Here is a 25,590-nt window from a genome sequence, read left to right as displayed (position 1 = left end):
ACCACCATGAAGGCATAATGCACGTGTCTATACACACGATCCAACACATGCACAGCCAGAGTCCCAAGAAGACATGACATTGTAAACCCAGTAGCATCAGGTCATCAGGTTGTGTGTGGATGGATGTCCAGCTGTCCGGTTTCTCTCTGTGGTCTGCGCATACCCCGTCTCCATGGTAAAAGTTTTCCGTATGTTTATGTTCCGGACTTTGCGATCGCATATAAACACACATCGTGCAGAGACACTTGGAGAGGGATAGGGGAAGCTGGACGCGAGCGGGTAAACACACACACTGCATCAACTAAATGAAGATAAACAGTGGAACCAAAAAATAAATGCATGTGTGTGTCGCGGAGACCTTCCATCTCCTCAGAGATCTTAGTATGGACTGAGATGTACTTCTCCGTCCTCACAGGGTGACCCATTTCGTTCTTGGATTATGGGTGTTAATGGCTTATGGGTGTCACCTTTGACCCGAGGTCAACATGTTAACATCCCCGTTATTCACAGCATCACACAGATTTGTGTCTGTGTTCAATGGGAATCATGATCATATGATGCATCAGCGTTGGCAGGGTGTAAGTTAAGAATATGAATAAACACATTTGATACCACTCAACGTCATTACAAAACACACCCACACATGTTTGACGAAGAATAACAAACAATGGATAATGACAACAATGGAAAAAACTAAAAATCATCCACATAAATTACATAAAATACTAACAACCAGGGAGATCATGAGGAAGAGATGTGGGAAAACATGGACCTATATCACATAGGAGAGGATGAATGAGTACTGCCCCCGAGGATGCAAAGAAAGAAAAAACTACTCAGGTTGCTCAGCCGGAGTCGCAATTTCAGGCTGAGAATTCTGGGAATTTGAGTTTATTTGATGTGCGCATATTAGGCTCGAAGACCAGAGCTGAATGACCTGGGCTCTAATCTATGTAAAAACCCACACAAACAAACCTGATGAACCTGATAGAGAAGCATGAGTCTGTGAATATCTTTTTCTTCACCGGGCACTGTACTATATGGTGTGGTATTGGTGGTCAGTGTACTGTGGTCAATTCAGCAGACCCACACAGTACAACAAAGCCAATCCTGAAGACTACTAACAATCATGAATACCATGTTGACAGAGCCAAACTCCACTAGATTGTATTTGCCCGGTGAACAAAAAATAGACAAAACTTTAAAAGATGGAAAGGTTGAAGACTGTAGGAGAAAGACAAGGGGGGGGTTTTACCTTCGACTACGCCATAGCCCACTGTGTTGCATTGTGGGAAGGAAAGGAAATCAGAGAAAACAGGACAGAAAGACAGCTGCAGTAAGGGTGAGATCGCAGAGAGACAAGCACATAGAAATAGAGATACTGAGAGACTGGCAAACAACATAAGATGTTTCTCATTCAGAGAGATAACGTTCCTTAACGACATTGATTCATGCTGAACAAATGTGTGCAAAACATACTCTGGAGATTAACTAACTCACATAAACAAACGTGTTAAAGTAAAAGCAATATCGGCTACTTGCTGAATATCCTTAATATTTGTAATCTTGAGAGTCAAGAAAGAAACTGCAGGAAGTTATTTAACAGAAGATAGAGTGAGAGACCAAGAACGAGAAAGACTGGGAATGAGAGGGAAAGAGACAGAGAGAGAGAGACAGAGAGACAGAGATAGAGAGAGAGAGAGAGAGAGAGAGAGAGAGAGAGAGAGAGAGAGAGACAGTGGGAGAGAGACAAAGAGACAGAGAGAGAGACATAGAGAGGGAGAGAGATAGACAGAGCGAAACTAAGAGACACAGGGCTATAGAGAGTGCAAGATTGAGTGCGAGATTGAAAAGATTGTAATTATAAAAAAGACAAATCAAACAAAAATACCTCCTTTCAGACAAAAGGGGGTCAAAGTGGGAAGAAAAACAGCCAATATGCTCAGTAAGTTCACCACATAATAGAGTTGCAAAAATATTGTGTTTGAAATATCTCAAATTATATAAATAATAGTACCACAGTGCCAAAACCACTGGCAGCCATTACTCTGTGGCTGGTGACCAAACCAGCCGTTCTCAGTGCCAGTATAATTCACTGTGATCTACTAGAATCATGCCACAGCCTCTTTGGGGATAGACCTAACCCAGCACAACAAAAACGTGGTTTGCACAGCTGAACCGGGGAAAACAAGGGCATTTGCTTCAACTTAAGGCGGGTGTATCGCTTCAGAGGAGACTAGTGCTACCCCCATGTAGCGCACTGGTTTATTATGTTATGGAGAATTATGTTAATGGTTTTGTCGGGTTGGGTTCACCGTGCAGAGAAGCGAGCAGGTGGTCACTTACTTGAGGGCATGGTGTAGGTGTCCTCTTCATCAACTATCTCAGCATAGTCATCAGTTTCTGTAAAACACACACACACACCGTCAGCAACTATGCAGCCGCACAAACGTAACAGAACCACGATGACGAACTCCAACGGACACAACACACAACACAGGTCAGCAGGTCTACAGCAACGTGAAACAACAATACAAAACAAAAAACCAACGCATGCACATTCCACCGACAATGAGCCACACACATACATGTACGATAAAACATGTTGGACTAGTTTACCGGGTGTCTGATCGGCCACACCACGACACGGACACATACACACACAGACACGTGATGTGAAGCTGGCGCTAGAAATGATAAACTGCTCTGAGAAAACACAAACGCTGAGCTACGCCACACCACAGACTCCCAAAGCCCGACCAGTTCCTGTGCAAAGCGAGACGCATGTAGTCTTGTTTCTACCGCTCGGTCGCTATCTAGCTCCGTCAAACACACACACATACGCGCACGCACACACACACACACAGACACGCACGTACACCGGGAAGAGAAAGTCAGCTAAGCATGTGTTGTGTATTTCAGGCTGAAGTTTGGAACAGCTGGACAACAGGCAGGCTGATGACAGCGGAAGACAGAGGAGATTGATGAAAGAAAGATAGAAAGAAGGAATGAAGCAAAGAAAGAAAAAAGGAGAGAAGGAAAGAAAGAAGGAACGAAAGAAGCAAAGACAGAAAGAAAGATGAAAAAAAAGAGAACGATAGAAAGCAGCAGTGAACACAAAGATGCTTAAGAAAAGAAGGAGAAAGTCAGTACAGACAACGAGAGAAAGTTCTGAGAATATAAAATATAAAAAGAGGCAGTGGCAATAAAGACAGTAGGAAAGATAGAGAGATGATAGCACCAACCCTAACCAGATGGCACTAGTGTTGAAATGATAGCAGGGTGCAGGCTCAGCTGTCTGAAACTCACTCCAACATCTGTGCTCCTCCATTCTGCTCTTGCCTTTTCCCTGGTGATTTATGAAAGCCTTGTCCTCTCCAGCAGGACTAAAGAGTCGGCCGGTTACAGTACGCCAACTTATGTTAAGGAGACTAGCCCAGGCCGGTGTTTAACAGTCAGTAAATGGTGCGTTCAAGAGAGCGCTGTTTGTGATTCAGTCTTGTGTGTAATAAGGGGCTGGAGGTGGTACCATTAGGGATTTTAAAGATGCTGTGAATAGAAACTCCAGCCTTAAGTTATGTACTCAGAAAACAAAGTCACTACTTTTCCTGCATCTGTTAACATCCTCAACAAATAAATATTATGTGTGGAATTTTAATTATAATCAGTAAAAGGTTTGGTTGAGGTATATGTGTATTAAACTGGAAGATACAACAATCATTTTCAAGCTGTGGGCAATGTAGTCCCACATTGAGTAGTATTTTGATACAGTGTCCTGCAGGATCCTAAACTCAAAGTAATGGGACTTAGTGGGCTGGTTGTATCGTGGGTTTGCTCCCGTTTTAGGTGCATGTGGTTTGGATTTGTCCTTAAGCACCGACTTTGAGTTTGAGTCAGAATAGTCAAAATCGAGTGTGTGTGTGTGTGTGTGTGTGTGTGTGTGTGTGTGTGTGTGTGTGTGTGTGTGTGTGTGTGTGTGTGTGTGTGTGTGTGTTCCAGCCATCCCATAATAGCCAAGAATGCAGCCGCTCTTAAATACAACAGACCTCTCCCTACTCCCCTATGCGTCTGTATCTGTATCTCTCTGTGTGTGTGTGTGTGTGTGTGTGTGTGTGTGTGTGTGTGTGTGTGTGTTTTTGTGTGTGTTGCCAAGCTTCTTAGTGAAGAGAAAGAAAGAAAGAAAGTGAGAGAGCTAGGGCAAGAGACAAGCAAGCGGGAGAGCAAGTGAGCGAGCTGGAGATGGATTTGGAGTCCTGCCCTTAAAGAGAAACACCGCTCTATTCCATGGCCAACTAAAACTCGGCTGAGTTCAACTTTGACAACATTTGACATTGATATGCCGCAAAACACACTTCCACGGGTTCACTCATTAAAAAGCATCACTCCAACATGCACACTATAAATATACTCAATACTAAGTACTAAACTAGTATGAAATATCACCCAATATAAAAAAACTCCCACATCTGCATTTTACACCTGCTGCCAATGTTCTTTATAGCTATAACCTCCCACGTGCACAGTGCACAACACACACACACTCCAACACCTACACAGCCACATGTATTCTCTGTCTAACACACAATCTGGTTAGTAGAACGGGGAACAACATGGGAGGTGATTAATGTTATCAATGTTAATAATGAAGAACAAAACTTTACCGTCCCCGCTCAGATCCTCTGCAGGGTCCGGGAGAAGCATGCAGGAAGCACAAAAACAACAGAGAAGAAGAGAGGGGGATGTGGAGGAGAGAGAGAGAGAGACAGACAGAGAGAGAGGGATGTGGGAGAGGAGGCCAACCAATAGAGAGAGAGCGAGGGAGAGAGGAATGGATAGAGGAAGAGAGAGGCGGAGAGAATAGAGAGAGAGAGAAAGAGGTGGAGGATGAGAGGAAAACACGTAGGAAGAAAAGGGGAAGAGGAGGAGAAGAGGAGGGAGAGGCAGAAGATGATAAGTTAGCTCATGTTCAGCCAAGAGGAAATTAAAAAACGATGAAGATGCAATCCAGCAGTTTGGCTGTGGGATCAAAGTGCATAAGCAAGCTGGTTAGTTCAAACTCCAAGATACAGTGCAGGGCTGACCAGAGACCCCTTGGGTGCTTAAGCCTGTGAAGGGCTAATCCTGGGACGGGCTCCGGAGTGCACCTCTTGAATGTGCCATGCTGTAAGCAGTAAATATCTCTTTACAAAAAAGCACTGCGGTGGATGTTAAGGTGGACGTAGCATAGCATAGCGTGCGGCACAGGCAGATGAAGTTAGCATGCTGACGCTACCTCCACAGCTGGGAGGGCAGCTGTAGCAGCAGCAGTAGCAGCAGGAACACTAGGCCGGCCAACAGCCTGGTGTTCAGGTTTAAGGCTTTAAGAGAGAGAGACGTGGAATGAACCACTAGGCAACTGACTGAAGTTCTTCTATGTTCCTCTGTGCTCCCCCATTACAGATACCTGCCAATAGTGCTAATCCAGAACATTTGTTTCTCAATGTGGAACATCAGCCAGAGTGGGGAACCGTTCCTTTGCCAGGGTTTACGTTAGCCTCCAGTTAAAAATAATAAAGTCCACCGTGTCTAACAGTTGGATTAGGCATAGAGTAGGGCTATTGTGTGGTATTTGGAAGTGTGGAGCAGCACAGGGTAATAAGTTAAGATTGATCCCAGATGGGAATTTGTAATAATAATACGCTTCACATGTTCTGTAATGTAATAAATAGACACTGAACAGACGAATCACTCCTGGGATCTGGCTGGGTGAGGCAAGAATGAAACGATACGTGCCAACAAACTTTCCCATTGAACACACAGGATGTTTAGCTGGTGATCTATCCCCCATTATAGAGCATGTATTGTCTCTGTCGCTGAGATGAGTCAGTATTGATTTATATATGTTGTCTCTGCATTCGTTTCCCAATGCAAGCCACCTGGCGTCCTGATCCATCCCATGACTGAAGCGCTGACAGTATCCAGTAGACGCCACAGACAGCTGGCATATCTCCCGGGATAGGGTGTGTATACAGAATATGTGTGCATCGGTGTGTGTTTGTATGTGTGCGTGTCCATCTATCTGTGTGTCTATATGTCTGTGTATGCATAGGTCTGTGTATGCATAGGTGTGTGTGTGTGTGTGTGTGTGTGTGTGTGTGTGTGTGTGTGTGTGTGTGTGTGTGTGTGTGTGTGTGAGATCACCAGCTGCCATCTTTCATTTCAGAGCTCAGCTGGAGGTCTGCTTGAGTCATGAACAGCAGGAGTGGTGTTTGTTAATCCACAGGTGGCTCACTGCAGCATCGGTGGCCAGTTCCCAGTCTCACACACAAAGCAGTGGGCTTTACCTACATCTACTGATGTGAATGAGGCAACCTACACTGAATACTATAGAATACATTAGGGCCAGCCATGGTGGCTGTAAAAAATGTGATTACTATGTTTATATGGACTGTGTCCCTGCGACTAGGAGTCATTCTGCTCTGTGAATGATTGTGCTGGAATCCAGATATGTTTACAAAGAAGAAAAGTCTCTCAAAAAATTAAGTGAAATGTGTATTTTTCTTGTGGGTGTATTTTGGGACTGGATGGACGAACTATGGCACTTCATTTTGATAGTAAAAAGTGACTATGATTATAATCACACACTTACTCAGCCATATTGAGACATGGTTTGGTAAAATGCCATGACAACACCAGTTAAGGTCACCATTAGTCTAGAGAGATTATATTCCATATATGTTTATGTGGTGCATCCAGATATGTTTACAAAGAAGAAAAGTCTCTCAAAAAATTAAGTGAAATGTGTATTTTTCTTGTGGGTGTATTTTGGGACTGGATGGACGAACTATGGCACTTCATTTTGATGGTAAAAAGTGACTATGATTATAATCACACACTTACTCAGCCATATTGAGACATGGTTTGGTTAAACGCCATGACAACACCAGTTAAGGTCACCATTAGTCTAGAGAGATTATTTCCATATATGTTTATGTGGCGCATTTATATTCTATATGTGTTTCTGTGGAGTGCTAATATTCAATATGTGTTTCTGTGGAGTGTTTAATAATCTGTTTATCCAAGTCACAATAAGAATCAGTCATGCATTCAGCAAGTAATCAAACAATTAACAGTGGAGCTCATCCTCAAAATCAAGAACTTAAAGATAACATTTTAATGTAAATGGATTACAGGCATTCTTGAAAAAGGGTGTATTTCTAAAACTATTATATCCAAACTTTTTGTTTGCGCGATGGGCACCAAAAAAAAATAAAGGTGCTTCCGTATCAATTCAACCAAATAGGAATGTCTTTAAGAACAACCTTTTTCGGAAATTCGTGTTATAAGTCGCAAAATCAAAAAGTCACATGCTACTCAAAATGTGGACCTTCTATGTTTGACCCCTTCATTTATTGGATGAACTCCTCTGTTGACCAGCCAATCAGAGCCGAGGATACCCTTGGGTGGCGAATCGGAACAGAAGACAAACGGGAGGTGGAAACGCCGCACTTTGGTTGGCTTAGCGGGAGCTGAGGTCACCGAGTCCTCAGCCAATCAGACAGGAGAGCGAAGCGGAGAGTTGGTGTACGACAGAAGGAGAGGAAGACAAAGTGAATGGTGGAGGGCCGGAGGGAGATCAGGAGTTGGAGGAGAAAAGGGGGAGGTATTGGAGGAGAACAGGAGAGTGCAACATGGAACATATTTTGAACAGTAAGACACAGAAAGAGAGACAGAGAGGGAGAGAAAGAGAATAGAAGAGCAATATATAGAGAGAATGACAGACAAAGAGCAACTTACGGAGACAGCGTGAGAGAAAGGGACACACACACACACAGAAAACGAGAGAGAGAGACAAACATACATAAATGTCCCACTATGAGCAAAAGTAGTGAATAACTACTAAGAAAAAAAGACAGAAATGCTGCAGTCAACAAGAAAAAAAAAAGTTAGGACGAGGAAAGATTGAGACAGGAAGAAAGAGTGACACAAACGGAAAAGACTGGCACTGATAAGACTGTGTGTGAGGGGGTGTGAGTGTTCAATTAACTTTTAATATGGTCAAGAATTCCCTGGCTTCAGCCAATATTAAACTCCTACATAGAAGCAAACAATGGAGGGGTCTCACTCCAGTTGTTGACATAGGAGCCAGCTGTGTGTGTGTGTGTGTGTGTGTGTGTGTGTGTGTGTGTGTGTGTGTGTCACTGTATATCTGTGAGTGTGTGTGTGAGTGTGAGTGTGAGTGTTACTGTATATCTGTGAGAGTATGTGTGTGTGTGTGTGTGTGTGTGTGTGTATCTGTGAGTGTGCGTTGTTTTCCTACCGGAGACTGAGATGGTTCTCACTCCACTTTTCACCGCCTCAAGTTTCTTCTCACTGTTGGACAGTCTGGGGGGTGAGAGAAAGAGAAAGAGGAAAAAAAGAGAGAATAGAGGAGAGGAGAGGAGATAGAGAGAAGGGGAGGACAAGGGATGGGAGGAAGAGAGGAGGGAGAGAAAGAGAAAGTTGAGAAAATATTAGATTAGATGCAACAGACACCCAAGGGTCACTTCTCAAACAATAATCAAACTTGAGCAAAAAACGTAGACAATAGCAACACACAACAATTAAACAACATACCTATTGGCATTTCAAAACGTGATGCCATCAATAAAAAAATATCTCTGATTTGTAAGATCCAGGGGTTCGCCAACAGACACACACAGCCAAATCAACGCGCTAACACACATGTAACCCGCTGCACTCGCTCCTTGACTGTGCTGTTCCTCTGCTAACAGCTAGCCCAGTTTACAGTCTAGTGAACTACTATCTTTCCATCACCGCTCTCTGCTCTATAGCAGAGAGAGAGAGAGAGAGAGAGAGAGAGGGAGAGGGAGAGGGAGAGAGAGAGAGAGAGAGAGAGAGAGAGAGTCACGGAAGAGTGGGAGGAGACTGTTCCAAGTGTATAAAAAAACTTGAATGGAAAAAATCTGGCTGCTGAACTTATCTCCTTATTTGACCAGAGAGAGAGGGGCAAAGACTGAGAGAATGATAAAGAGGGAACGTGTTAAATAAAGAGCACGGGAGACACAGTTTTTAATTTTGAGTTATCACCAGATATGAATCTAAATAATTGATTCTAGAAGGGAAGACGGCCATCCAATGAAATATGTGATATTCGCATAATTCATTTCTAAAAGCATCTTTATTGCCCCCTCTTGGAAACAACCAAGCACTGCCCACAAATCTTTTTCAAATTAAAAGCGCAAAGTGTGACCCAGTCTTGCTCCCTTAGGATTCAAAAAACAGTCCCGGCGTGTGCAACAGTTTTGTGATAACCGTTTCTTTCCTTCAATTAGAGCTCCCCATGAAAACACGTTTGTGGTTTAGACATCTGCTGCTGTGACACAATAACTCTAAATAATCAGAGACAAACGATGCAATGCAACCGCACGGCATCTATTAAATATTAAAGAAAGGGAGGCTTTGATTGTTGAGTCGCAGATTAAAAGGGCATTGAAACCGATTGTTTGTTCCCTCAGGCTTGGCGACATCATCACATGATTATCATCATCATCTTTATCTTCACACACACACACACACACACACACACACACACACACACACACACACACACACACACACACACACACACACACACACACACACACACACACACACACACACACACACACACACACACACACACACACACACACACACACACGAGATGAAGAAGGTGCTTACTTTGGGATGGAAGGCAGTGCTCTCTCGCCCTCTAGTGGACAGAAAAAATTGGGATTCAGATTCTATAAACTATACAGTACAGCAACATTATTTTACACAGATACACATAGACTACTTTAATAGCAAAAAAACTATTTTAGAAAAACAACACTATGACTCCATGCTGTCATATAAAGCTGCTTTACAATAATAACAGTACAGGTACAGACAATACATACATATAGGCCCCAGGCCACATATACACAGTATACAAGAGACATACACACCCACCCAAACCCTCCCTCGCCCACTGTATTATACCATGGGTCATGAATAGTATAGTTGCACAGTTTATTTGGTCCTGGGGGCATCTTAAGATCTTAATTGAGGTGGGCACATTTCTAAAACAGTTCAGCCTGCAAGTGGGGACTCTGACGCGTCTACCTGATGGTAGAAGCTGGTATTCTGTGTGCAGAATATGTGTCTGGTCAGACAAGATTTTTTCAGCTTGTCTGAGCACAGACTGCTCAAAGATGGACTGCATGGGGAGCTTTTCAGACCTCCCCATCACCTTCATAGCCGATTGAATCAGGCGCCCAATTTTTGATTTCAGCTGGACAGAAAGGTTACCGTACCAAGCAGACATCCCATACCTCAGAATACTCTCTAGCACAGCCTGATAAAATGAGAACATAACTCTCTGGTTGACACCAAACACCCTGAGTCTACGCAGGAAGTACAGTCTTTGCTGGAGACGAGCACGCAGGGGCATGTATATTCTGTTTGACATATTTGTACATAATAAATACAAGATGATCACTGCTGCTCACCTTTCTGGACTCTGACGATGAAGGAATGGGTTTCCATGGAGACAAGCCGACAGTAGCCATCGATCAAGTCTGCCATGTTTTCTGCCATCGTCAGCGATGCCGTCGTCACTGTGAGAGGCTGTACAAACGCACACACACACACACACAGACACACACAGACACACACAATAGTGACATCAGAGGGTAAGCAATGTTACAATGATCCATTGTAACTAAACACGCTCTCTCTCCATCTCACACACACACACACACACACACACACACACACACACACTGTACCAAAGGACTCTACAACTACAGCCTTGGCAGTATGTAGCAACTTCATCGCTGGCCCTTCCTTTGCTACCCTCTATGAAGGGACAATGTTGGGCCCTAGGACTCTCTATGAAGGGAAGATAATGGCTGCAGGATTCTCTATGTAGGGACAAAGTTGGCCCCTAGGACTCTCTATGAAGGACAATGTTGGCCCCTAGGACTCTCTATGAAGGACAATGTTGGCCCCTAGGATTTGACCAATGTTGGGCCAAATTCCATCCCTATGCACACCCCTACTCCCTCTACTCCAGGCACACACATATAAAATGTTAGAAACCTCTGAAATATATTGAGGGCAGTCACCGAGCAAACCCGAGGGTGCACTCGTTCAAATCATTTCACTTTTCAATCCGAGCCACGCAGGTGTGAAATGTGAAAAATAAGCTAGATGATTCTAGATCATTATAATTGTGAGTGAGTGAGTGAGTGAGTGAGTGAGTGAGTGAGTGAGTGAGTGAGTGAGTGAGTGTGTTACCTCGGCAGCTCCTGCCACGTTGACCTGCAACATGCCCTTGCGGTCCTTCTCCTCCATGGCAGAGTACTGGATGGACTGGACCTGAGTGAAGTTCGCTAGATGGGTCGGCTACGAAGGACAACAACATAAGGTGAATCAGACCGGATGGCAACATTACTGTATGCATATTAACAAAGTGCTTATGTATACTATAGAAAGATTATTTGCTGAGAGTACTCTGTCTGTCTGTCTGTCTGTCTGTCTGTGTGTCTGTGTGTGTGTCTCTGACTGTGTCTCTCTGTCTGTGTGTGTGTTGTTTATATAAATACCTACCTTCTAAATATATCACATCAAACGGATAATTCTTTCTCTGTGACTGTCGGGGGTCCTCCTAATTTGCTCGTTATTATTGTGTGTGTTATTTTGTGCATGCAAGTGTTTGCGCCCGTTCGTGTGTGTGTTCGTGCATGTGCCTGTGTGTGTGTGAGTGTCTTATTGTGTGTATGTCTTATTGTGTGCGTGCGTTTGTGTGTTTTATTATGTGTGTGTGTGTGTGTGTGCGTGCGTGCGCGGGAGCTGACCGTAGAGCCCTTGTCGGTGAGGTAGCTGATGCCCTCCTCCGGCCCGATGGCGAGCTCCACCTGGATCACCCAGCTGAGCTGTAACCGGGAGAGAGACGCCATTTAATAACCACCAGACAAACGGACTCTCAGGTTCTGCAGCCAAACCCATTAGCGTCGTCAGTGCCCCGCTTCCGAGAACAGCTCACCATAAGTCTATATATATATATATATATATATATATATATATGTATGTGTGCTGTACCAGATCTCGCCAGTAGGGGTCACCCTTATACTACACATAAAAATCGATTTAGCCCTGTAGGGAAGCCTTTACATGAATGAGAAGCTTAGGAGGTGACCTGGCGAGACCTACCCCCAGGGCGCATTTGAAGCACTCCTTGTCATAGCGGTAGACAGGGGACAGGATCTCCAGGAACTTCATGATGCTCTGCTCGTCGTTGAGGTTGGCCACCTGCTTGAACGTCTGCTGGATCAACTTACGAAGGGTCTTGGCCTACGAAGAAGAGACAAGAGAGTCAATGGACTTCCTGAGCCATTTAACAGATACATGTTATGAAGGAGCGGGTTTGGAGTTCGGGCATCTTGCTCAAGGGTGCCTACATGAAGGTCGGAGACATTGGGCATCGAACCCAGTAGCTTTTGGTTGGAGGATAAACAACCGTGTCACTAATACACTAACCAGCCTCCCAGGAAAAATGCTCACGTTCGACCTTTCCTAATCCCAGTCCTAACAACATTGATGAATGCAAATGCACACACAGTAAGGAACAAACCAATGACACAACGTTGACCAGATGAACTCAACATCGACCTACTCATTCATAAATCACACACAAACAACAATGAACCAATATGGTATTCAGAGAGGATGGGGATGGGGATATGTTTAGTCGCATGGCTGGCAGAAAAAGGGAGACAGAGACGGAGGGGAGAGAAACAGAGGGAGGCGAGACCCATGGTCGTGACAGCCACAGGGAGATGGATGATATTGACGGGCTAACACCCACCCGGGCTCCAATCAAATCGATCGTAACACGTGATTTAAGCAGAGTTGCCGGTTTAACTCAATACGGAGGGATCAATACTATTGTCTGTTAGTCCCTTAAACACTCAATGCAGGGCTGGGTACTATCGATCAAGAGTCAACTGGCACAATATTGCAGAGCAGCTACACCACTGTTGAGCCTACTTAGTGGAGGATTTATTGGAAATGATGTACATTTGAGTTAGTATTTGTGATTCAAGGATTTGAATCACAAATAATCACATTTTTGATTGAGGAAGAGGCATTTATGATTCAATATTGATGTAAGTTCAATGAATGGGATGTCGATGCTTGACTAGAAAAGGACCACATTTAAATTGTCCAACTGTTCCTATCAATGTAATACCTGGGCACATTTAACAACATACATATTACAGCTCAAATGGAATGAGACCGTATAATACTGCAATATATATACTATATAGTCGTGCGTGCGTGTGTGCGTGTGTGAGAGAGTGAAAGTGAGTGTGTGTGTCTCCTCTGTAATCCTTCCTAATCCATCATACTTCCAAGAATTTCCTCATTTACACACAGAGGGAAAAGTAGATGTAATGAAATCAAATCACAGTTGGATTACAACTCGGACCGGCAATGTTTGTCCCCAAACAGACACACTGGCCCAAATAACTATACACACAAGAACCATCCAACAACTTTTTTCTGGCCAGCAGTTGATTGATCAACGACCTTGCGACTAAATGCCTTTCTATCGACGATTCGAATAATCTAAAATTCTAGGTCACTCATAATATTATCAAACACATTTTTCAAGCAGGGCCAGAGAAATACCCAAAGATAAAACAAGCGTAGGGCAGAGTGTTACCAAAGAAAACCAGCGGCAGATATATAGATTAAAATAAGAGATTACAGAAGATTTACAGACATTACAGAACAGGCTTTACGAGAGAGGCCTAAAAGACTTTTTTACGCCAGTTTTTATCCCACAGACATGTCTGAAAGCTACTGGCAATCCGGGATATAAATTAATTTAATTAGATAAGTAGAATATTTATTTAACCGACCACAGTGACTCATTCAATTGTTTATATGTGACCTATGACAGTGGATTAAACAAGGAAGACGTGCATCTATATTTGGTCACAGCCCGGAGCAGAGCAGCACTAGGATACAGGGCACAGACTGTCACTAGGGGTGGCTAACGGTTAGCTCAGGGTCCTGGCTGCCAGCCAGTGATCTTGTCCTGGGGCTGAGTGCTGACAGACTGGAGCTAGCCGTGGCTAACGGTTAGCTCAGGGTCCTGGCTGCCGCCCACTGGTCCCGTCCCCCGGGCTGAGGAAAGACAGACTGTGGCTAGCGGTTATCTAAGGGTGCTGGCCACGCTCTAGTGATATGAAGTTTAGGACACACTCCTTAAAGACGCAGTGTGAAGAATCAAGTAGCATCACGGAATACAGACTTGGCGGAAATAGAATATAAGACTCATAAGTATGTTTAATTAGTGTATAATCACGACACAATATTGTTGTGGTGTAGTCGCTACCATGAGCCCTTTATATGGTAGGGAGCTGGTCCTCATCCACACATTGTACCGCCATGTGTCTACAGTAGCCCAGAAGATGATTTTTTAATCTTGAATCATAATCGCAATATTATTGTAAGCTAAGACCTGTAGTTTTACAGACTTAATAATCAAATACGATATATGAATCGATTAAAGAAAATCAATACTTGACATTTTGCTACTGCCGTAGACGACTATGACCTCATTTCGGAAGAACCTACTGGCACCTGACAGTGCAGTACAGGACACCGTAGCTTCTCCTACATCGTTAGAAAGAGGGGGGAGCTGGTGGGTCATTCATGTTTGCCATTCACCACTAGATGGCACTAAATGAATCACATTGCACCTTTAAGTCAGCTCAGAGTGTGTGTGTGTGTGTGTGTGTGTGTGTGTGTGTGTGTGTGTGTGTGTGTGTGTGGGTATCTGCGAGGGTCTGTCTTTATGTATATTTCTTCTATCTATGAATTTCCTCAATGTGTCTGTGGACAGATATACAATAAAAAAAGATGAAAAGGTATATTTTCCAACTAATAGTCAATGCTGTTGTTTTCAGCCATTTCCCGACCCATCTGTGCCGCACTACGCTGTCCATCCTAACGATGTAACCCCAGGCCGTCCAAACCTCCTTAACCGACCCAGTCCACCCAAGAAACCCCCCGTGAGCTCAGACATCAGCCTGGGGTGAAACGCTGGACACAGGGGGTCTGCCCGGGTCCGGTGTCTGACTGTGTGACTCGCACACTTCGCTGATGGGCGCGCCTTTCACTGAACCATAGAAGAAGAAGAATGGGGCCCCGGTGAAGAGGCCGGTCCCCCCAGGGGGCCGTTGTTACACAGGGTGGGATGAGAGCCATTAGAGCCATCATGGACGCCACAGGGAGCCCCCGAATGGCCCCGAGTGCACAACATTCTGGAATCACGGACGAATTCATTTGCTGTTCCCTTGGTAAATAGTTAATCCTTTACAACTTTCAATCATACATATGCATATATGTTGCGTGCACACAGAGCGCAAAATAGGGCATGGACGAGGGCCCTTCACATGCGTGTGTGTTTACTCTTGATGGGATCATTGATGTAATCCCCTAAAATTACACACACACACACACACACACACACACACACACACACACACACACACACACACACACACACACACACACACACACACACACACACACACACACACACACACACACACACACACACACACACACAAAGATAAAGCCAGCATGTGGTTTCCACCCATCCTGGAGGGGCAGGCGGGTCACTATCTCGCTCCTCAATCGCCGTGACGACCGAACTACCTCGACGACAGGCAGATCACTATGGCGATCAATGGGGACCCCTGCGTTCTTGAGATAACAAAGACCCATGTGCCGCTGCGCTGTCCCACATGACGTCACCTGGGCTGCTCCAATGACACTGCAGTCTGAACCGACAGCTGATGTGCTTGCTGTGTTTGTTCCAGTATGGTAGGAGCGGCAATGAAAATAACATTTGTATCGATTAATATGTAACTAAAACCAAATCCTTTAGTGAACCACTGGCTCCCTAGTTCTACATGTTTGCATCCATTTCATTCCCTGTTCAGTATCATATACATTCCTCGTTACATATTCCCCCTAGGAGTGCCAAAGCTGGTGTTCAGCAACACTGGCAGATTGTAGCGTGGTCCCCTTGATGCTGTTGAATTAACACAGAGGACTCACAGCACACTCTATCAATCGGAAAAGCAATGAAGTTCATTCGCACTTAACCTCTACTTACGCACATCCTATCAATTATTAACCAGCCGCATTCCCTCTCCCACAGGAAGCAATTCATTCATTATTCATCTTGTGTATTTATACACTCAATCATCACTGCCACTCGAAACCCAAAGAAACCCAAAGCAAAACTATGCTTATTAACTGTGTGTGCATGGGTGAACATGCATGCACGTGTTCATCTCTGCCTGTGTATTGATGGATGTTAAATGCCCGTCTATAAAGGCACCTCGGGTCTATTGTGGTCACCGCCCCCCCCCACCCTCCCCACCAACATGAATAGACTCATAGAGTCATTAAAACATTTCAGCCACCGACTACCATCAATCAATGTTTACTGCCACAGCCATCTGCTCCGGCCTCTCTGTATGTGTGTGTGTGTGTGTGTGTGTGTGTGTGTGTGTGTGTGTGTGTGTGTGTGTGTGTGTGTGTGTGTGTGTGTGTAAGTTCAAGTCCAGTGACACAGAATAAAAAGGTGTGTACCCCCAGCGATCCAACCAAACATATATGAGACACCCTGAGGTGAGGAAGAGTGGAGGAGGAGGTGAGGAGTGATTGAAACACTGGAGGAGTAAGAGGCGAGAGGAGTGGTAGGAGTCAGTAATCTTAGAGAACCCAGCACACACACTGGAACACACACCCATCTGTCTACTCGCCTGGTGACACCAGACCTTTTCAGGTCACTGGGCCCCTTATTCACACACACACACACACACACACACACACACACACACACACACACACACACACACACACACACACACACACACACACACACACACACACACACACACACACACACACACACACACACACACACACACACACACGTGCCGTAAATTTATCACTGACTCAGGCTAGATTTTCTATTCACACACTCATGCACACACAGACACACATTCCACCAAGACAAATCACACACACACACACACACACACACACACACACACACACACACACACACACACACACACACACACACACACACACACACACACACACACACACACACACACACACACACACACGTCTGGAACAAGGAAAGAAGCTCTAGAGACAGAATAATTAACGTTGGGGTTTGTGTTTCATTGCATTCTGCTATACATCATGATATTTTCTAACAAAATGGGGTGATAACAACTGGGATTTACTATGTGGGCTCGTCCTCTACCGAAAGGGGGGCCGCAAATTATGAATGAACACTAGGGTGAATATTACAACGCTAACCCTATTCTGTACATAAAGACTTGATGAATGTACTCGAGGTAGATTCACCTCATCATGAGCCTGCAAGTTCCCACAGCCACATGTTTTAATACAAGTAACCTAACCTACTATGTAAATCAAAAGCCACCGCAATGGCTTTTGGTATCAATTTTGTTTTTACATTTTTTGAAACATGTGTATTGTTTTTTCTATTGTCACTTACTTAATTGTTAAAAATAATTATAATATAATTATTTTTACTATTGTGTATTTTTATGTTTTATTTTATTTTCCCTTTATATGAATAAAGTACCAATCAAACCAACCAAATGTGTATTGTTTTTTCTATTGTCACTTACTTAATTGTTAAAAATAATTATAATATAATTATTTTTACTATTGTGTATTTTTATGTTTTATTTTATTTTCCTTTTATATGAATAAAGTACCGAGCTATCTATCCATACAGACACAACACCTCTATAGAAACATGTGGTTGTTAAAGCCTCCACCAACACTATCCACCTCATATGATAGTATATAAGGCTAAACACAACCCATATTTTCTGTCAAATTGAATACAGAAGCTGACAGAAAGGACGCGCACATTGCCACCATATAGTTAAATCCTTTGGAGAAGCGGTCTGTCATTTAGCGGAGGCCCGGCTCTGTGCCTACAGACTGCTGTGGGAAAACCTGATAAGCAGATTGATTGTCTTCAAGCGTTTAAACCACATAATTTTGTATATGATTCAACGATGATGGGTCTGGCCTGATGAATCAGATTAAACTTTGGAAACAAAAGAGGAAATACCCAGTTGCTCCGGTTAGAGAGAAAATGTCTCTGTTCAACTGTGGGACAGATTTTCACCTCACCTTGACCGAATCCAGCAGATTCTTGGGAAAGAAACGTCTCAAACCCACGTCCTTTCTATAGTCGGGGAAGAACAAATAAAAAAGAAAATTGTCGTCACACAAATATGGTATTTTCTCATGCTCGTAAAGCAACATCAATTGCGAGCAATGTCACCAAGTTCTGTCAAACAACATAATCACAGTAAAGAATGTTAATGGCTCAATCAGACAAGACACTCATGGGATGTGCTCCAGCATACCAACACTATCCAAGGGAGAGAAAAGGAGAGGGATGGAGAAAAAAGGAGAGGGAGGGAGGGAGAGAAAAGAAGAGGGAGGGTTAGAGAGAAAAGAAGAGGGAGGGTTAGAGAGAAAAGAGAGGGAGGGGGAGAGAGAAAAGGAGAGGGGAGAGAAAAAAAGAGAGGGAGGGAGGGAGAGAAAAGGAGGGGAGAGAAAAAAGGAGAGGGAGGGAGAGAGAGAGGGAGAGATAAAAGGAGAGGGAGGAAGAGAGAGAAAAGGAGAGGGAAGGAGAGAGGGGGAGAAAAGGAGAGGGAGGGAGAGAGAAAGGAGTGGGAGGGAGAGAGAAAAGGAGCGGGAGAGAAGGAGAAAGAGAGTAAGAGGAGAAAAAGATGCTCAACCGCAGCACTAATGACTTACCTCAGTCCATAAAGTGGTAAACTTAACGAGGCGGTGATATAAATAATGCTTAGGTATAAATCATGGGAGGAAAAATATGCCTAGAATAACAGTGCCCTACTCTTCGACTCTCAGTTGGCCTCAAACAACCATGGTGTACCATATTGATGCAATTAACAGAGAGAGCGAGAGAGAGAGAGAGAGAGAAAGAGAGAGAGGCAGACAAATAAACAGACCAAGGGGACAAAGGAGGGTGGAAGAGAGGGAGAGAAAGAAGGGAAAGTTCCAGAGAGCAGCCATAGATCGAGATGACAAGGGGCCGTCTGCTGACAGGAAAAGCTCGTTAGGGCTGATAGACAGACTCTCGGTATGGACAGGGGACGCTCATTAGCATTTAACATCGTTAGTGGAGAATCGCGTTAGGGAGCCAGCCTCTTAATGGGCCCCATTGACATCCAATAGCAAGCGTTTATCTAATGAGCAAACTCTACTGAAGACCTTATTATATAGGATGGTATTTGGTTAGTCCTAGTTGGTGTTTCAGTCAGCATTATCATCTTTTAGTCCTACTTGTATGTTCTGTTTTAGCCCCTATATAGCACTTTAAAATTGAGATTACTTGAATGAAAAGTTATGTAATAACTTTTTTTTTTAACACATAAAATGTATTATTATTAAAGAGGGAAAGAATTGCCTCTAAATAGCTAATGAATGGGTGAATATATTAAGCATTCATACAAATCAATGTATGATTTCTAATGCAACTGTTAACGCATTGCGTAAATAATTGAATGTATTTTTCCCTTTCATTTTCCGACCTATGTCCCAAAATAGCATTTTAGAATAAAAAATGCTGGTTTTGGCGGAGAGCGATAAGCTCACAGTTTGTTTTTCAGGTTGAGATTTAATATTCAGTCTTTCAGCAACAACAAAAGAAAAAAAACGTTATAATATTCCTTTTGCTCTAAACTCTCGTTGCGTCGAAGAAATTCTCATGGTTTGAAATTGTATTCTGTTGGTGTTGCGGCGATTAGTAGTACATCTAGGCAAGAAAATCTTTATTTTGTACCATACAATGGGAGCTAAACACGGCAACACACATGAGCTGTTTGAGGGACAGATACTCACTCCAGTAGCTCATAGTTGGACTTCTTATCCAGAGCATTCCCCCTCATCTCCCGAAAGAACCTCCTGTAGGAAAACCAAACCAAAAGATGAACAGGAGACCGGGTCAGCCTGAGTCAAGGGAGGTTCAACCCAAAGTTCATAACATGCAGTCGACCGTGAGGATTCGAGTGGGTTAATGCCAATGTATAAGACAAAAAGCCGAGACTTGAATTGGAAAATATGCTTCTAACACATTTCAATAGATAAGACAGTTTTAGTGAAAAATGGTCAAAAAAAAAGAGGTCAAAAATGTATCACTTCATAAACAACAGAGGGTCATACATATTGGTAGGTTGTTCCTTACATGTATTAGACGGTGTGTAAGGGGATGCCACGCCCAACAGGCAAAAAGGGGTGAAATATCGCTTTGAGTCCAGGTTTAGTTTCACAGACTCATGTTAAAGCATAAGGCATTCTTCCCGAATAATAGGCATCATTTTCAAACTACTGTTTGTGCTGTCGGCTGATGGAGATAAATGCACATATCAGTGTCCATGCGGTGGGATGGAGATCATGTTAATAGCCGAGATGAAGGACAGCAGGTGAGTGACTTTGTTTCATACCTGATCTCCAGACAGCCCAGCTTCAGAGCTACATCCTGGTCTACCTGATCCCCTTTCTCAGTCATATAGTCGTTCTTTACCTGACCACACACACACACACAAAGGCAGAAATACATGAATAAATATATGTAAGGCAGGGTAGACCATCTTGACATCACATCGCAGTAACTCTCAATGCCTCCATTTTTCAAGTATAGCAGTATGATTGTTATGGTAGTAATGGTGTTGGTGTTTTGGTCATTGTTGGTCAAAACTGATCGTGAAACAATTCATCATTGTTGTGTTTGAAACTGCCACAGCGCTTCTCATAAGAGATATTTGTTTACTTTACCCATGATGCATTGTGATAAAGCCCAATCATTGTAGTCGCTGAGTAAACATTGACACCAGCTGACCCTGATCCCTAATCACTCACAGCTTCAGTTTTCATCAGTAGCATACAAAGCCATCAATCAGACATTTGTGTGTGTGTGTGTGTGTGTGTGTGTGTGTGTGTGTGTGTGTGTGTGTGTGTGTGTGTGTGTGTGTGTGTGTGTGTGTGTGTGTGTGTGTGTGTGTGTGTGTGTGTGTGTGTGTGTGTGTGTGTGTACCTGTTGGTAGAAGTAATTGAGTGTGGTCTTGTCTTCATTGAACTGCTGCAGGAAGCCCTTAGGGAGATATCTGATCCTCAGCTCATATCTGCACAAGGAAGGGAGGTAGAGGTCACCATTTCAATATAGATTCTCCGACCTACAAATACATATATCTTACCCCGAACAATCCAGAGTATAATTACATTGATGTTTTATAAACATATAGAATTATACAAGCACAGTTATATTTACAATTACAGATAAATATTATATTTCAACAATTTCAATCTCTATCTAAAATCATAATTATTTTCATCACCAAAACTGCCCTTTGTATTTATTTACATATCATAATTTCAAGACTATGATACCACCACGATACCACAACAAACAAGGCTGTGGGCTGACGGCCCCGGCCCAAGCAGCGCTCAGAGACACAGAGTTGTTGACTCAGCCACACAAAGAAAGCATCTGCTCTTTTCTCTCTCTCTTTATCCCTGAGGTCCAAAAGGTCTCTCGGCCCAACAATAGCATTAAGACCAAAAGCCCACCTCTATATGAATAGCACATATAATACATACACACACTAACTTAACCCACTAACCAAACCCAGGCAGAAGGCGGTGTCGCCACACTTAACTACACAAAGACCCCCTGCCCGCCATACGGCAGGTGTGGTCGGACCGGCTTTGGTATGGTGCTCGAGTCCTGGTGCTAAATCACCTAGCGCCAGAGAGTACAAAAGGTCTACAATAGCAGAGCTGAGCAGTAGACACGTATACTAGGAACTGACTGCAGATTTACTGCCTACTAAGTCTTGAAAAAGGGAATTGAATATATTACGAGTCTTGACTTATTGGTTGTGCTCCGCACAGAGCAACTGAAGCACAGTGGACACTTATGTATATATAAATATAGATTCTACATCTCAATATTTTTTGTAGTTCCTATTTGAAAACACATTTAAAACACATTTTCCATCGATTTTATCATTTTATTCACGTGAAAATATAAAGGATTGATTAATTACTCTCTTATTTATACAAAAATATAATGATATGAACTAAACCTGTATAGGACAATACGAACAGCAAGCATCTTCAACCACTTAGTTTATAAAGAAGTCGCCAACTTTGTGCTGATTGGACGACGGGATTGAGGGGGATGACATCACAACGTCCCCGGGAGCTATGCCACAATCTTACCATACCTACAACAGCTTTTTTTAGACTAACGTCGGACTCCTCAGATGTCTCACCTCCACTCTTCCTGTGGCTGGGGCTGTTCGTAGTTCTCTCTGACGTGGGACACGCCCAGGTCTGGGTGGAGCCAGTGGACCTCGTCTGCTGATTGGCTGTTGGTGAGGCGCAGGCCGAAGCAGGCCGTCCAGCGCACTTTGTGGATGTCCAGAATCTTCTGGATGATTCCCTAAAAAAACAGAAAACATAATTTTAACAATGTTTTCTAACCTAAATTACATTTTTCCGTACCTTTGTATGCAAAATGCAGAGATAACTTCCCCAACGCAATTCGTACACAAAAAAAGACCAAAGCATTGCCTCAACTGACAATTAACCATGTTCTTCACCGTGTTATTTCACATTGGGCTACGATGGCATGGTCTTGATGTGTGTGTCTGTCTGTCCCTGACAGTCGTACACAACCAAGCAATGTCAGCCTAAACATAATCGAGATAGAAAATAGACACACACATAAAGAAACAAATGCCCCCTGCAGAACCTTTGCGTGGGGAATGGACTGGGGGTCCGACCCAAACAGAGGAGAGGAAGAGGCAGAGAGGACAGGGGAGGAGAGGAGGAAGAAGGGACAGAGTGGTACAGATATGGACATCCATGTCTGAATCAAACATCTAACAGCCCATCCATCCACACACACACACACACACACACACACACACACACACACACACACACACACACACACACACACACACACACACACACACACACACACACACACACACACACACACACACACACACACACACACACACACACACACACCTGAGGGCTGAGTGTATGTGCTGGCATAACACTCACACCATGCTTGACTGAGGACGACCGACAAAAGCCAAACTATTCCACTACTGCAGAGGCCCAGACTCAACACCCTGCCCATAGCCTCAACAACACGGCAAGCATGGGTTTCAATGGCACGAGAAGGTTGCAAAGCTGAAGGAAAAGCATCGCTCCAAGGCTGTCCATCACACTTTCACATTGCTGTCATAGCCGGTTAAACACAGAAGTAGCTTGTGGCATTCAATTTGAATCCATTCCGGCCTTGTTCAAAAAAAACAATTATGTCCACATCAACGGTGTTTAAGTAAATATCTTCCAATCGTCCAAAAGAGATTGCAAGAAATAATCAATAAACAATCACATAAGCATGCCAGGCCAATAGTTGGCGGTAAAACTCCCATGCCAAACACCACAGAAGAAGATTAGGAGAAGCAGTGGCATTGATGGGCTTTTTCAACAACAACACAGTATGTCAGTGTTATGATAAAGCTACGCTAGGTTGACTGGTAAACATGCAATTAAACTCAACGCAAACACACCGGTACTCTGCCATTGTTTGTAGGTTTTGTGGACAGACAATCGCCATGTGTAAAGTGTGGTCACGGTGTTATCGTTTTGCGAAACCTCAGTTTCACCAGCCTCATACAAATAAACTGAAAACAAAGAGTTATGAAAAATTGTGCTCGTGACCTGACCCAAATAGCTCAACCAATTTATGTGTATACCTACATGTGTTTACCCATAGGAGGAAAGGTCCCAGTTGAACCCCATCCCAGCACCCTTGGGTGCAATCAATTGCAGTTGACTTCCCAACGTGTGTGTGTGTGTGTGTGTGTGTGTGTTTTAAAACGTCCCGCGCGTGTGCGTGAACTCACCCGGACATCGGTGGCGTCTCCGTATCGGATGTTGGACGACCAGCTGCTGTGCACGTCCGTGTTGGACTCAAAGTGGTGGAAGACTTTCAGCACCCTCTCCACCGAGCCGCCCGCGATCGCGCGCTCCGACCCCCCCGCGCTCAGCCGGGACTTGGCGCCGGCCAGCAGGGCGTGGTTGAGGCTGGGCTCCAGGTAGGCCGTCGCCATGGTCTTCCCTGACGATACCGTCGCTAGGTGTCGGTCATATTCTGGGATGAAAGGAGGGACACACAGAGGGTTAAGGTCGGGCGACGCGTGGATAGAGGGGAGAGGAATGGGCGTGTGGTGGTTCGGGCGAGGTACTGGGTTTGATCCCTGACGTCCACAGCAGTCCATTTTACCATTTACCGTTAATGACGTTTCCTTTTATTGTGGTTTTTTTTTGGGTCACTTTAGATAAAACAGCAAACAGTCATGTTAAGGGTGTTCGATTGCCAGCCGACAGGTTCAGGGTTTAATCTCCGACCGACCAAGCTTAACCTGTGAGCTTCCTTGAGACGCCCGTACCTGCTTTCTAACCTGCATTCTCAAATGACTGCCAGCCCCTTTGGTTAAAGGCGCCCACTATAGTGTGGCTCGGTAACAAGGCACCGATGCACAGTTCGGCTTTGTCCCGCATGACGACGTGATCATGCAGAGGTTCTCAACACACGATCACATGTCCTCCTGACTGCAAGAACACACACACACACACTGGGGAGGGCGAAGGAGTGTGTCGCCTGACAAATAGCACAATCTGGGGATTCTAGCGCACAAGGTGTTAAAAAGAGAACATGCTATACCCGCGTAGCGCATTGCAAAATGTAAAGGATTCAAGATTGCTCGGTCTCCCGGGAGAGCTCCAGAGAGAGAAAGCCATTCACCACCGTCTCCCCCTCCCCTCCTTCGTCTTCCTCCCTTTCTTGGCTATTAGAGGAAAGTCGATACGCTTCAGCAGGTAATTACACCTGAGCCGGAGAAGGAAACCCGACGCACATTGCACACGCAGGTGCGCCTCTACAGGGCCGGGAGTAAAGACCGCTGGGACCCCGTGGGAGGCAGCGGCCGGGGGAGAAGAGGAGACTGAAACAGATCAAAGATTCAACGGCTGGCAGAAGGTCAACAGTATTTACAGATTTTCGTACACACACACACACACACACACACACACACACACACACACACACACACACACACACACACACACACACACACACACACACACACACACACACACACACACACACACACACACACACACACACACTTTTGCCTCATAATTAGTTTGGCTATATTCCAAATGGAATCACATTTCTCAAATATACTTAACCACTTTGAACCATTCCATGTTTCTTGACTCATACAGAAGAGTTTACAACCCTTGATTCTCTATAGTGGTCTGTGGTGAGAGATTCTACAGTGGCTGATTGACATTGTGAAATGAAATGTGCTTTAAACA

At 44.1% G+C, this 25,590-nt stretch overlaps 1 protein-coding gene across 4 annotated transcripts in view; it reads right to left on the bottom strand.

The window, feature by feature from the left end:
• The window catches only part of ptk2aa (protein tyrosine kinase 2aa), a 57,566-nt gene that overhangs the window by 14,026 nt on the left and 17,950 nt on the right, over positions 1 to 25,590 (bottom strand). Inside the window, exons 3-18 of one of the 4 annotated variants that reach the window (XM_084484489.1) lie at positions 24,114 to 24,361; positions 22,458 to 22,627; positions 21,218 to 21,305; positions 20,628 to 20,707; positions 20,026 to 20,088; positions 18,283 to 18,337; positions 12,217 to 12,357; positions 11,862 to 11,939; positions 11,302 to 11,409; positions 10,512 to 10,629; positions 9,703 to 9,733; positions 8,300 to 8,364; positions 7,437 to 7,508; positions 4,662 to 4,679; positions 2,347 to 2,403; positions 1,256 to 1,276 (exon numbers count right to left, since the gene is read on the bottom strand). In XM_084484489.1, the coding sequence (XP_084340615.1) occupies positions 1,256 to 1,276; positions 2,347 to 2,403; positions 4,662 to 4,679; positions 7,437 to 7,508; positions 8,300 to 8,364; positions 9,703 to 9,733; positions 10,512 to 10,629; positions 11,302 to 11,409; positions 11,862 to 11,939; positions 12,217 to 12,357; positions 18,283 to 18,337; positions 20,026 to 20,088; positions 20,628 to 20,707; positions 21,218 to 21,305; positions 22,458 to 22,627; positions 24,114 to 24,320 (1,372 nt within the window). In that variant the 5' untranslated portion in view covers positions 24,321 to 24,361. The remainder of the gene's footprint in view (positions 1 to 1,255; positions 1,277 to 2,346; positions 2,404 to 4,661; positions 4,680 to 7,436; positions 7,509 to 8,299; positions 8,365 to 9,702; positions 9,734 to 10,511; positions 10,630 to 11,301; positions 11,410 to 11,861; positions 11,940 to 12,216; positions 12,358 to 18,282; positions 18,338 to 20,025; positions 20,089 to 20,627; positions 20,708 to 21,217; positions 21,306 to 22,457; positions 22,628 to 24,113; positions 24,362 to 25,590) is intronic. The other 3 variants (XM_084484492.1, XM_084484490.1, XM_084484491.1) reach the window with 3 other exon arrangements.

Source organism: Micromesistius poutassou (genome assembly GCF_964030765.1).
Source record: "Micromesistius poutassou genome assembly, chromosome: 20".
Classification (NCBI taxonomy): Eukaryota; Metazoa; Chordata; class Actinopteri; order Gadiformes; family Gadidae; genus Micromesistius; species Micromesistius poutassou.
Note: the sequence above shows the minus strand (reverse complement) of the source record. Positions and strands in the feature narration are given on the sequence as shown.